Source organism: Haliotis asinina, chromosome 9 (genome assembly GCF_037392515.1).
Source record: "Haliotis asinina isolate JCU_RB_2024 chromosome 9, JCU_Hal_asi_v2, whole genome shotgun sequence".
Taxonomy (NCBI): domain Eukaryota; kingdom Metazoa; phylum Mollusca; class Gastropoda; order Lepetellida; family Haliotidae; genus Haliotis; species Haliotis asinina.
This window is the reverse complement of record NC_090288.1, coordinates 39402936-39417529: the sequence shown is the minus strand read 5'-3', so window position 1 is coordinate 39417529 and position 14594 is coordinate 39402936. Positions and strand designations below refer to the sequence as shown.

The 14594-nt window shown below is 40.7% G+C and overlaps 1 protein-coding gene across 1 annotated transcript; it reads right to left on the bottom strand.

Moving 5' to 3' along the window:
• Positions 1–7562: 7562 nt before the first annotated feature.
• Positions 7563–14375, bottom strand: LOC137296182 (ankyrin-3-like). Its single transcript, XM_067827895.1, has 5 exons — positions 14344–14375; positions 14017–14066; positions 12982–13092; positions 12506–12535; positions 7563–11848 (listed from the first exon to the last, which is right to left on the bottom strand). Exons 1-5 carry the CDS (start codon positions 14373–14375, stop codon positions 7563–7565), a joined length of 4509 nt encoding a protein of 1502 aa, XP_067683996.1.
• Between the last annotated feature and the right edge of the window lie 219 nt (positions 14376–14594).

Here is a 14594-nt window from a genome sequence, read left to right as displayed (position 1 = left end):
TTACATAAATGTCACCTAATAATAGGAGTGTCATGTATGTAAATATGTATAGACAGCGACGACACTTCATTACCTGAGTCCTGAGCACCTAGCGGCTCTGTCAACAGAAAGGTAGAATTAATAGTCTCATCTTGTGGCAACATTGGCTCTTCCAACAAAGACTCTGGTGTTATTTCTCAGATACTAGGGAAGAAGTCGATATGATCGTATTGACACGCGTGAATAGATTGTTCACAATCTTATTGTGCATGTACAATGCCAGAGCAAAGGAATAATTAGTTCTGACTGTCCTCAGAAACATATTCCATTTGGTACTGAGGGGTAGAATAACATAGAATCACGCGAAAGGACCAGTGTAACATCATTGATGACACCAGGTGTTCGGATGAGATATCCGTGCTAAAAGTACAGATTCCATAGTCTCGCTATGCATGTAATTCATAAACGCATCACGAGAAGACATCAGGCGATAATATTCATCCACAAACGCAAATAGCAAATTATCATAAAATTCTTCTGATATAAATCTATTATTTAAGTATAAGAACATGTTGGCGCAGATTGTGTGACCTTACATACCAGCAAATACATATGGATATAAAACCGACAAAACACTCTTTCACAGTCATGTGCGTATGTGTTGAAATGAAAAATGAGTCGAATGAATAAAATGAAATTAGGCTTCATGTCAGTGTCAAGTAGGATTGTACGGCATCTCTCTGCAGCCAGACTATGTGAGTATTATTTTACGCCATTCTACCAATATCACGACGGGGAACACCAGAAATAGGGTTCACAAATTGTACACGTGTGGGGAATCGAACCGGGTCTTCAGCGTGACGAGCCAACGCTTTAACCACTGGCTACCACACCGCCCCTATGTAATCAGCTGGTTTGTCTGTCTCACGCTCGATGTGGCACATGTTACTGCTAACTATGCCCCGAACTATGCAAACAGGGCTCTGTCAAAGGTCAAAAGGTCACACAAATATCATTGTACCAATATCCAGATCTGGTTGATTCTGAATCAACTCTTTGGGCATTTGCAAAGGCTTCAGTTCCTCGTGCAAATGAATAAAGACAATCACCCAAACAATCTTCCATGTCACATCCGTTATGTTACATACATGTTACGAGTATGTATCGCATGAGCCGTTACTGCTTTTGTCATCCGTTTGATCCTTTGCATCGATTACACACTTCAGCCTCGGAACCAGATATGACAAATTATGTTTTGGTCAGTTTTCTCCGTAAGGAATACATTATATGTGCCTAAAACTATCAGATCGCTGCTTACATCGTGCCATATATGTCGTCAGTGTAGTATGTCGTCATACATTATATCCTTTTACCTGTGTGCCATGAAACACATAGTATACAGTATGATATCTGTTTCTGTAGGAATCCATACTGGTTACATACCACGTGTATGCCATCTATATGTCATATATGATATGTCACAGACTGTGTGGTTTAGGTAGGCTATATAGCTTTTAGTACCTAATGCATATGCCCAATAAAGTATGCAGCTTCTGTAAAGACGTGTCCTATTCATCATGTTCTCTGTGATCATACACCCCAGTGTGTCAGTATCATATTTTCTGTGAGAATCCATTATTATCGTGTGTGATATGTGTACAGTATATTGCATAGTAAACCAAATGTGTGTTCTGAATGTACACGGCACCATCTAGGTGTCCCTGTTACATACTCAGCACCATTCATGTGATCATGTCATGTACTCGGTACCATCCATGTGTCTATGTTATATACCCGGAAGCATCCATGTTATATATTTGGCACTATCCATGTGTCCATGTTATATATTCGGTACCATCCACGTGTCCATGCGATACACTCGGCACTATCAGTGTGTCCAGTGTACCACATTCCTCACGTGCCCTATGCAGTTTGTAACATGTGTGTTATATACACTGGCGTGTCATTTGTTATGTAGGAAGCGCCATTTACCGGTTGTATGTGGTGTCATGTTTGGGTCGTTTCCCTTTCAATACAGCTGAAAGGTGCCCCTTGTAATTCACAGCTTCAGTACACATGTTACTCAATTATTATATACAGCTGTACAGTTTTATTCTATAGAGGGAAATATAACTATTAAGCGTCTATCACACATTCATGAATATTTGCCTTCCTGGTATGTTTTATTCATGTATATACTGGCAGGCTGGAGAGAACTGGGTATTTATTCATTCATTCATTCATTCATTCATTTATTTGTTTATTTATTTATTGTGCGTGGATAGTCTGGTAGAGCAAAAGTAGAACTAGGAGCGCGAGGGCGACACTGGTAGCTGAGGTCGTCCGGAAAAAAATAAACTAGTTTCAGAAAGTGTTAGTGTATATCGATGGAATACAATTCAGTGGGTATATGGATGATTAATGAACGGACATCCATCACAATATACCTTGCAACTGTCTGTAGTGCCGATATATTAGCTCACACAACAGTAATGATCCGTTGTATGCGGTAACGAAGTATTCTACAATGTATGTTTACATGTACTCTTGCAAATAGCTCGCGTATTCGAGTTTCATTTATACAAACGTGTTGAATCGCAGACCCAGAAGGAAGGCATTACCCCCTCTGTAAACAGTAAATCCATGATAGTATTTCGTTCTCCCTATGATCAAATACTTTGATCTGCTTTTCATATGATAAACTAAGTGGCATACAGTTGGGTAGAGTTTTGAAATAAGGTATATCCAGGGCCACACGGCATTGATAAATCTTTGTTTAAGTCTCACCTCATTTGATATAATTATAAAAATCTAAATATAAACAATACGTAGAAGACGTGAACCACCCACTGTAAAACACTTTTTTTATAAAACACGCATAATGTACTGTGGTTGATTCAGAGAATGACCATTTACTATATATGTTACGGTCAGGTTGTGAAATCATGCATTTCGTGAAATTACTAAACATTTCACTGACAGTTATTTCGTGAAATGACTAAGAGGTTCAGCCATTTTGGGTCATTCTGTGTAATAACAATCAATATTCTTCAGTCAGTTTATAAAATTTCATTGTATCTATATTTGGTGGACAGAGGTTTGTTAGGTGTGGCTGTTCTGGACACAGCAAGTGTCAAACTAACAAACTGTACTGCAGCTGACTCACCGAATGACCATTCACTATACAGTCGAGCACGGTTGTCTCGATATTCATGGGACCAAGAAAAATATCGAGTTACCCGAACTTCGGGACAGCCGACCAGGACATTTAACTACCTATCACTATGAAAGAAAACAAATCTGTAATCCACTATCTGTCGTGTTTAGTTGTAACAGTGAGTACTTTCCAGTTTACTCCTTCTTAATCAGTCATGTACAAATACAAAAACAGGGCCAGATTCAACTGAATTAGCCCTAATTAGTTTACATTACGTATAGACGTGTGGAAACAACATCAGTTCAGAGGGATACTTGCCCATTAAAGGTTGGTGAAAATTGAGTTTCTATGGAAATATCGAGTTAAAAGGATAATTTTGCTTGTTGGGACCATGAAGTTATATCGATATATCCGAAATATCGAGACATCCGTATCGAGTTCACAGGGCTTGGCACCGAACTCATTTTGCGACCCGTCTTGGTCTGGAACCAGTGCCCTCCACCACCAGATTACTGTCCTCCACCCACACAGAGGCGCTATCCACGGCAAGCAGGTTGCCAATTACTACACCGGTCCACACTTGAATATGACCTCATGTGTTTGATTGCTTGTACATCACATGACGTCATGTAGCTTGTATATTTATCATCAGCTCTACAATCCGACACATTGTCTAGAATGGATTGTTTCTTCAGAGCCGGAATAGAAAACTTCGTTTACGTCTCAGTATGGACGCATGAAAATCGAATTCTAGGGAACTGTCTTTAGCGATATCCGTACTATGTCTTGTTATTTTTAAGACACGCTATGAAAATATCTGAACTATCAAGAAATATAGAATGATGAAGGCGTGTAATAGTTTCTTCTTGGTGATGTAAATATTGTTGGAATTAACAAACCGGTTTGATACAAGACAGGGTTAAGTGTTGCCCGGGATTTCGCTATACATATAAAACAGTTGAATAAAACAGTTTTCAACATACTCTTTGAACGTTCAAATTGTGAGGGGCGGTAGGGTAGCCAAGTGGTTAAAGGGTTTGTTGGTCACACGGAAGACCCGGGCTCGATTCCCCACATGGGTACAATGTGTGAAGCCCATTTCTGGAGTCCCCCGACGTGATATTTCTGGAATACTGCTAAACACGCCGTAAAACAACATTCATTCACTCAAAAAAGGAATTGCATACATTTTCATTGCTTAACAGCTATATGGAAACTGTGTATGAACATCACTCTGCCTATTCTGTACACATGTAGCAAAGCCAGGTTACAATTGGCCTGCAGCACTTGTCGTAAGACGCGACTAAAGTGTATGTATAAAACTGGTGGTAGTAATGTTGGCTCGTCTCGCTGTAAAGCGTCTTCAACGTTACGTAGCATATCACTTGACTATACCGCACACTGAATATACCGCACACTGAATATACCGATTCCAACTGGTCAGTGGGAGGTTGTATATAACAGCAGCCCACAAAATAGGAATGAAACAATGCAGAAACAAAACAAAGAGAATTCAGTACCTTAGCTGTGCTCGGTAAGTTGACGAACGTAGAAATAATAACTTTAAATAATACACTCTCTTCCCCCGTAACTAGTTGGAAAGCCTCTCTTCTTAGCTCCTAATGTTGTGGTTGATAAATAAAAACAAAACCACCCTGTCTTCAACTTCAAAAAATACCTGCAGTGCTTGTTGATATGTCTTGTCGAAATAACCACTCGTAAAATCCTCCTGGCGCTGTACAAGTGAATTCGATCAACAGTAACATTCTCATGAGTACATTGACTTTCAGACATGTGGTTTCATTCATCACATTGGCACAATGTTAATGTTAGTATAGGCGGACGCAGGGGTGTCTGGGTGGTGGATGCAGAGTTGTGCACACACCCTCATCCCCAACTCCCACCCCCACCCTACCTTTTGTCCTGAAATGTTGTTAATCAACCATTGAAAACCTTTCCTAAATAGTGTGCACCCAGCCCCTTTTCTCAAAAGGCTGTATCCGCCCCTTGTGTGAAGCCCATTTATGGCGTCCCCTGCAGTGGCATTGATGGGATATTTCTAAAAGCGGCGCAAGACCAAACTCACTCACATTGTTTCAAGCCTATTTCAGATTCTACCACGTATATTTAATAACGCAACTGGACGGGTCAGTGAAACAGGGTGTACTGTTGTAACACGTGCCGGGGAAACTGGTGAGCTGTCGTCATGGTCATTTTGTTGTTTGTTGTTTAAACGCACACTCAGCTATATTCTAGCTCTATGGCGTTGGTCTGTAAATTTCGAGACTGGGCCAGATAATCCAGTGATCAACAGTATTCTCATCAATCTATGGCAACCTATAACATGTGTCAACCAAGTCAGCGGGTCTGACCACCCGATCCACTTCGTAGAGTCTTACGACAAGCATGAGTCGTCAACAAACAAACAAACAAAAACAAAAACAACCAGTCGTTTGACTTAGGCTTTATGTAGACAAAAAAAGGCAACAACCCTGTGCAAAGAGATCTTGCCAGAACAGTGAAATGTGAATATAACAAAAAAATCATACATCCGAGCTTCATGTTCACCTTTCCAAAAGAGCATCTTCAGGTATAGAATTAAAAGAATGTGGCCTGCACAAGCAGGCCTGATACATGATTCATAGGCGGATCATGTGTGGGGGTGCAAAGGTGCGCATCCACCCCTTTTGTCCTCAAGGTGAAGTAAATGACCATCGACACTCTTCTCTTTATCTTTGTATCATTTTGAAATGGATGTTAAAAGTATTATGTCTCTTGTGGTAAAAAGTGTGGATGGGATTATTATCAGGAAAGATTCAGATAACGTCACATGACCCCAAAATAGTTGTACATTTGCAGTAACGCGCAAGCCATTGAACGGGTTTTATACATCCAATGCTCTCTAACCCTTTGGAAGGGCGGTGCAGATAGCCTTGTGGTTAAAGCATTCGCTAGTCACGCCAAAGAGCCGGGTTCAATTTCCTACATGGGTCCAATGTGGGGAGCCCATTCTCGAGTCACCTGCGGTGAGACTGCTGTATTATTGCTACACACGACGTGAAACTAAACTCACTCTAACACCATGTACACAATTATACAAAACATTGGATGCATAATACACCAAAACATCAAGATGCATACGCTTTTTAAAGAGAGCAAACGGGTTATAATAGCATAACAAATCTCTGTTAGAAGCCCAGCGTCTGTTTCTCTATAGATGTATATAGATACATATTAAGCATGGGTTTAGAGAAAAGGAACGGTGATGATACCAAAGCTGTTAAGTTAATCAACGTTACACATGACGACGGACCACCGGATATCACTTTGTCTCAATTCCATACGTTTTCTTGAAAATATAAACAAAGCACATTAAACTCATCACAATAAGTGATGAACGCCTGCGTAAAGCGCGATCGTGTGGTTAAGGCAATCCAAATACCAGCGGTAAGCAAAAACTGCACTGCTCATTATCAGAGTATATCGTTGATGTATGCCACCTGCAATTAAAGAGTCTTAAAACCGTCTTGTCTTGGATTGACAAATCGGCTTGATACAATCATCCACCACCACGTCGTCGGGTGCGATGGCATACAATCAACCAATCGCAAGCTTCCAAACCAAATCCCTCGTTACATGTCAAAAATCTCTTGAAACAAACAGTAACCTCTTACAACAAACAGTAACAAACAGTAACCTCTTGCAACAAACAGTAACCTCTTACAAGAAACAGTAACCTCTTAAATGACCAAAACCCCAAATTGGTATCCTGAAGGACGAATTTGACAGTCACTGGAATCGCTCCACATATAATGATAGTATCACGAAGCCTGTGACCTTTAGAATTAGGCAGAATACTGCTGCCTCAGCATTTCTAACTTCTCTTTTGTAAAACTGATATCCTCCACTGTTTTATCAGCTAGTTTCAGTGGTCAATTCACATCCATGTATACACAAATGCTTTGTCTGCTTTGTCTTTTCCTGTGTTTGATCAAGACTGGTTGAACTCCAGCGATGACGTTGAAAGGAAGTTTGGAACTGTCAACTTTTCAGCAGATGGTGGAACTTCTAAATTCAGATCCTCGTTTACTTCCAACAAGATTATGATGATTCCTTACAAGTGTCTAGAAGAATTAACATACTTCACTGAAGTCAAACTGAAATATTTTCGGATAAATTTAAATTATTCGAAAGGTATCTCTTAATCATTTGTTGACTTTGTCCTTATCTTCGAGTGTATGTAAACTTGGGGTTGAGATGAGATGAAAAGTATGTAAGTAACATATCTTAATCAAGCCAATGGCATTCCCCTGCACCAGGGAATGAAGGAATGAAAACTAGTATCGGTATTTCAATTCAAAACATGTTGCTGTTGTATGGATGCAGTCCTGTCTAATATGTACATGGAGATCGGCTACGTACCTGTCTAAGACTCTTTTACCCATTTGGAAATGAATGCTGCGGCCGATCCGACCATGTCAGCAGTGCACTCAACTAACTGAGCTGTGCGTGGTTCGCCCAATAAATCCTTAAAGTTCGTAGCTGTGCTTCTTAACTTTTCCAAATGGTCAACATGTACTTTCCCTGACTGCGTGGCTTTCCCTGGTCCACCACAAGCACCTTCTGCATGAGGATCCGTGTTATCCTGTTCATCAGGACAGAGCAGTCGCAAGACGGCTTCATCAAGCCCAACATCTATACCCACTTCATATGCTGTCATTCCAGCATTATTTAGTAGGGCTTTGTCAGACCCAAGCGAGACCATTAGCGAAATATTTTCAAATGCAAACTCTCCATGATTCTGAGAAACAACATGTAGGATGGTGTTGCCATCATTGTTTTGGCAGTTTACGTCTGCCCCTTTCTGAACAATTTTAACAATCACATCACTTTCAAAGAAAGCAGATGTTTCACAGTACCTCAGCAAGACCAGATTCATTAACACTTTCCTCATCTCATCGTTGGCAATGTCGTAGGGTGTATGTCCATCATGGTTCTGGTATTGCCAATCAGCCCCTTGATCCAGAAGCCACTTGATACGATGTCGGATGTGTCCTCCAGTAGAGCTACAAACCAAATGTAGAGGGGTATTACCCTGTCCGTCTGGCAAGTTCACATCAATGCCATATTGTTGAAGCTTACCAAGCACATTCTCCGTGTGGTTGTCCGGTACCGTACAAGCTTTGTGAAAAGCTGTTTGTCCGTGGTCATCTCTTTCATTTACGTCCCCTCCCGAACGGACAAGCGTCTCCAGAACCAGTTCTGTAAAGGGACCAATGGCCATGCATGCAGAGTGAAGGGCTGTTAGGCCATCTTTCGCCTTTTCAGCTATATCAGCTCCTTGCTGAAGAAGCATACTAATAATGGCAGGACTCTGTTGTCCGTTGATACTGCATATTCTGTGCAGTACTGGTCTTTGTTCTTTGTCAAGTAGTGATAACTCTTTTTCCTTTGATAGCGCATCTTCTATTTCCTCCATTGTGTACCTGCCGTTCCCATGACAAGCCTGATTCAACATGCTGTCGATCATTAGCATCAAGATTTCTCTATCGTCCTTCCGATCTTCTATGATGTCAATAGGCGAAAGGTGTTGGTCATTCCTAATGCTGACTTTTGCACCTTGTTTAATCAAAAATTTAATCATGCGAAGTCGGCTATCTCCTTCTGATAGACAAGCCAAATGAAGTGGCGTGTCCCTTTCATTGTCTTGGCAATCAAGTTCAGCAATACTGGTGCATAATGTTTCTGCTATAGAGCAGCCTGGTTCATCGGACCTCTCACAAACAATATGTAGAGCTGTCTTGCCAGATACGTTCCTCTCTGAAACATAGGCATCTGAGTCCAGCAATTCTTTAACAACACTCAGGGCAGATTCACCGAATGACATGCAGGCCAGATGCAGAGGGGTATTATTCTCCTTTGTTGTAAGTAAGCGGGATTTGGTCTTGAGAACACCCACATACTCCAGACTGTAATCAAGGGAGTCCATGCACACAAGATGAAGGGGAGCATAACCTTCTTGGTTTGTTAATGTTGAGTCTGCTTCCATCTCCATCAATAATTCCACCACCATTTTGTTAAACGGAACTTGAACTGCTGAGTGTAGAGGGGTGTTACCATAAGTGTCAACTGTGTTTACCAGCAGGCCACGCTGAAGGAGGTATTTCACTACATCCCCATTGTTCATAACAGACACTGCATGGTGAAGACAAGACAAGCCATGCTGATCTCTAGCCTGCAAAACTCCGCCATTCTCAAGTATAATCTTTATTGCACTACACTTAGAACTTCTACAGGCAGCATGAATTGCCGTTTCCTGAAAATGATCTTTCAGTCCTACCTTGGTTCCATTCTCAATCAGGAGTTCCACCTCCTCCAAGCAGAATCCTCCATTCAGTAAGAGATGCAAAGGCGTGCGCCCATGCATGTCCAAAGAATTGACAGGGGCCTCGCATTCCAGGAGATGACTGATAACCACTGATCGAGAATCATGCCGTTTTTCGCACAAGACATGTAAAGGTGTTTTGTTCTCCTTGTTTAAAGATGAAATGTTGGCTCCACTCCGAAGGAGAAGTCTGATTATGTCTTTACTGGTGTCATCCCTGCCACATACAAGATGCAGCATCGTATTTCCGTCCGCATCAATAGCTGATATGTCTGCCTGTCTGTCCAAGAGAAGTTTAATTACCCCGACAGTTCCTTCATGACAGGCAGTGTGGAGTGGAGTTCTGGATGACCCCCCACATGCATTGACAGGGAAACCTTCATCAAGCAACCATTTCAACAAGTCCAGGCCGTCAGAGCTGGCTAAAACAGCGATCTGTAAAGCCCTCAAAGAAGAACGGCCCTCTTCATAGATTCGGCTCCTAGATGTGACTGAATACTCATCCCAAATCAATCTCACAAGTTCCATTTTGTTGTAACGACATGCCATGAAGAAAGCAGACTCACCATTGTCCAGAATCAGAATGTTGGGATCTTTTCTAATCAAGTCACTGACAATCAAGAGACTGCCTCCCCTAATCGCATGTGGCAAGAGATCACGACAGGTAAGGGTGCCATCTATGAGACTTTCGCTGATGACATGATACAATTCCCAGTTCCCAGTTTCACACACACTTGCCATTATAGCAAGTCCTCTGCCTTCAGCATTCCAGTTTGTGACATTTAGTAACACTGCAGTGATATCTGTGACACAGTCAGTGTTTCTGAGAGTATTTACTAATGCTGCCAGGTTATTGGACCAAGAAGGGGGTCCTGTGCTCAAACAACGTTTGACAACAGTCAACATCTGTCCATCACATGCTTTCATAAAACAAACATCACATGGTTTAGCATTAGCGTCTAGAAGGATGTTAGCCACTGATGCCTGTCGATATGAACAAGCTTTTTCTAAAGCTTCATGCTTGATGTGTTCAATATCCTGTTCTTGTTCTTCAAAACCAGCTATAAAGAGAAGAATTTGATTGAGAAAAAACGCATGACCATGTTTACCACACGAGGACGCCATCGCAGTGATGTGTTCTACATCGTCCAATACTTGATTGTTCTGAAAGAACAGACACACAAATTTCTCATCTTTGAAAGCGTCATGCTCTAGAAGACCTTTTGTGAAGTCCTGGACTATTCTGTCTCTCAGGTTCTGAAACAAACTACTGTCAATCTTCACTGAATGAATTACTCGGGTTTCATAAGCTTCTGTTACAGTATGACGGATCAAATAATCTAATGGACACCATTGTATGAAGTATACAGGGGCGATCTTTGAGAAGGTGAAACATACAGCATCTTGAACTGCATCATGAGCAAAACAATATTGTTGGTCGCGATACACAACCAAGTCACCATTCAAAGATTGGGCTGCATTTCGCATGTCCTTCATGTCAGATCCACGAGGCAGGTCCATAATTCTAGACAGGATATCAAATGAAGCTGTTAGGTCTATTTGTCTATCAGTTGGTGATGAGAAGTCTGCGTCCATAATGTGACTGTGTTTCATTATCAAGATCAGCAGAGCAGTTTTGATTTGATCGAGCTTAGCTATGTGTTCACAGAGAACTGCCAGTGGATGCCTGAAGAACTCTGCCCAGTCTTTCAGTGGTAGTTTTTTCTTTGATAAATATTTACAACAGTCAAAAAACCAGGGGTGATTGCTGGCATTGACAACGGACGTCAGCAATTTACAGTCTTGTGTCAGTCGTTTAAAAGAAGCTAACTTCTCAAGAATGGCAAATTTTTCATAGTCCCTCAACAACAGATCAGGATTTTGTAGTTTCACTCTGTGGGTCTTGTCCAAGAAGTCGTCAAAACTAACGAAGGCATGGCTTCTCTCAAGGAAACCATTTTCACTTGTTATGATCAGGAATGTCCTACCTGTGCTTTTATCATGAAACATATTTTGAAGCACTTTATTCCAGCGAATCACCATCTCTGGCATAAACACCCTTGATCCAAATATGTCATCGATTAAAACTACTGTTTTTTCTCTCTGAGAAATGTGTGAATATTCATCAGGGTTGTTGAGTATGAGTGGTGTGTAATTCTTATCTGCAAAAGTAGCCAGTAGATACAGGCCAATGGATGACTTTCCTGATTTGGGTTTTCCTTCCAAGCAGACATAGCCATATTGAAGATGTTCTCTTGCAGCTTGTACAGCTTTTGTAGGATGAAACGTTGCCATGTTGAAATCTTTCAATGTGGATTTCGATCGAGCTGTAAAGAAAAGTCACCTAATACTGCTTGAACATCAAAACAACCAGGTACATTTAACCACAGTCCCTTTATCATTGCAGGATTAAATTTAAAATACATATTAATGATGCATTGTACCTTAGAGCATGGGGCGGAGGTAGTGAGGGAGCATGTAAAAACAAATTAAAACTTTAAAACTCGCGAAGACAGAAGAGATTTCAACATATTTATGAGTGTTTTCTATTTACCGGCTCTTCATTTTAGGTAGTTGGATGGGAGATGATCCCTATGTAATATATTTTAACTTGGAATCACATTGCTATGATCATAAAGATTCCTTGTAGATATATTATCTGATAATTACATAACACTGCAATAATGCTGATAGGAGCGACAAAACCCATTCCACATCCAATTTAATTTGTTTCAGCAGTATTGCGGTTGTACGAGTGTGGATTAGGGTCTCTACGGAATATAACATAGCCGTGAACACAATTCTGATACAATGTTAGCTTTCGTTGGTGTTCGGATATATATTTATAGATATGATCACAATCTCATTTTGCAAAAAAAACGGCAATTAAAATTAAAGTGCATGTCATTGGCTGACACATTTAAAAATGAAGCATGCTTTTTTATCTTAATTATCCTGTAATTTGATATATGGTAAAAAATTACCTTTCATGTTGTCAAGGATTGTATTGTCCACTGAAATAGAAAAGTATGAATTTTACGATGTTTCACAGGACCCATGAAGATCTAGGTTAGAACTGTTTTTTTAGCAACCCACGGTTATCGTAAAAGGCGGCTAAGGGGATCGGGTGGTCAAGCTCGCTGACTTGGTTGACAATTTCTTTGTACCCCAGTCGTGGATCGATGATCATGCTGTTGATCACTGGATTGTGTGGTCCAGACTCCACACAGCTAGAATGTTGCTGAATGCGACGTTAAACAATCAGCCAACCAACTACGCTTCATACAGACAAGGTTACTCTCATGTTTGATTTCTAGAGAAATCACTCTCGCTATGAGGTCAGTGATTAATAAGGCCTGAAACAATATGATTATTAGTAAGAGCGGGATGAAAGGGGATATAAATATATTCATATAATGAGAATGCTCAAAGCCTTCTTTTTCAGTCCTGAACTATTTACCTTCATGGTGATGGACGTGGATTTCCTTGGCAACACAGGATCCGGGGGAGCTATCAACCTTTATCATCAGCGCTTCGTCTTCTGAGGCTCGTCCCTGTGATGATCCGGCAACTAAGCAACATAACAATACATGTTAAATCATTTCTTTGAAGTAATTTATTGTCGGAAAGTTTGGGACTTGTTTTGCAACACCCGCTACATGATCGATAATGTAAATATTGACATACAATGAGTAAACATTTGAACGCTCTTTGTATTAGAATTGTTCATGGGAAAATGCAAATATCACTTGATTTGAGGACTGTACACGATATTTGATGGGAGTGAGTGAGTGAATTTAGTTTTACGCTGCTTTTAGCAATATTCCAGCAATATCACGGCAGGGGACTCCAAAATATGGGCTTCACACATTGTACCCATGAGGAGAATCGAACATGGGTCTTCGGCGTGACGAGCGAACGCGTTAACCACTAGGCTACCCCACCGCTCCTGTACTTGATGGGTGTTTAAACAGATATACTTAACCCGTGTGTCTAGATCATCGAGTTTACTTAGTCGTAAAAGTAACAAATATATGCTCATGATATTGTACAAATGTTCAATCGGTAAAATATTCACGCAGAAACTCATTTCATACACAGAAGATGCTATCTTTGAAGAGAATTTCGCCCTTGACCTTTGCCACTTACTATGTAATGTCTAATGCTGGAAATGTCTCCCGTATACTCATCAAGGGTTTAGGTATGCATGTGTGTGAGTGAGTGAGAATGGTTTCACGACTGTTTAGCAGTATTCCAGAAATATCACGGTGGGGACCCCAGAAATGGGCTTCACACACTGACGAACGGACGCTTTAATCAGTAGGCTACGCCTGGATTATGAAATGTTTGTGACAGCATACAATATCCCTGGAACATCATCTAGCCTGGTTTCGTCTAATGTATTTCATCCATTTGTGTGGATTTTTTTTCTGTTTGTTTGTTTGGTTGGTTTGCTTTCTTTTCTTTTGTTTTTTTTTTCAACGTCAGTACTGACCTTCACTTCCCATTGCTTGATGCTTAATTAGAGACGCCAGGGCTTGCTGGCTGTAGAAAAAGAGTAGAGGCATTTTGATTGGTGGGAATAAAGAAGATTGAGGCATTTTGATAAGTGGGAATACAGAAGAATAAAGAAGAAACATAAAGACTCAGCACAAACATATCGGATCAGTGCATTTTCATTCAGATTTTCACTTTTTCCGTTTCATATAGTCCTTACAGTATTAGGCTTGAAACTTGATGTAAACATGACACATGTTGCATTGAAAATTATCAAACATAAACATACTTACATAAAACTACCATGACAAAGAGATAGATTTACCTCGGGAGTGCCATTGTGCGTTCCATATTCATTTGTGTTGAAGACAATGTTTCTGAAATCATATATGTATTCATTATCATTAAAACCAATACTGCGCGACGTCCACCCACTATCGTGGATTCAATCGACATTTAACTTTAAACCGTTTACAGCCTTTGTCTGTGCTCCGCGAAAATTCTCGGTTTCAGCAACCCATGCTTCTGGAAGGGAGCGGCTAACGGGATCGGGTGATCAGATTTGCTGATTGAGTT

Excerpts from the sequence above, each read along its gene's own strand:
- LOC137296182 (XM_067827895.1), bottom strand. The coding sequence starts at position 14,375 with ATGAATATGGAACGCACAATGGCACTCCCGAG. Across the intron at positions 12,536-12,981 it reads CCACGTCCATCACCATGAAG|TGGACAATACAATCCTTGAC; the intron begins GTAAATAGTTCA and ends TTTCTATTTCAG. Across the intron at positions 11,849-12,505 it reads AATCCTTGACAACATGAAAG|CTCGATCGAAATCCACATTG; the intron begins GTAATTTTTTAC and ends TTTTCTTTACAG.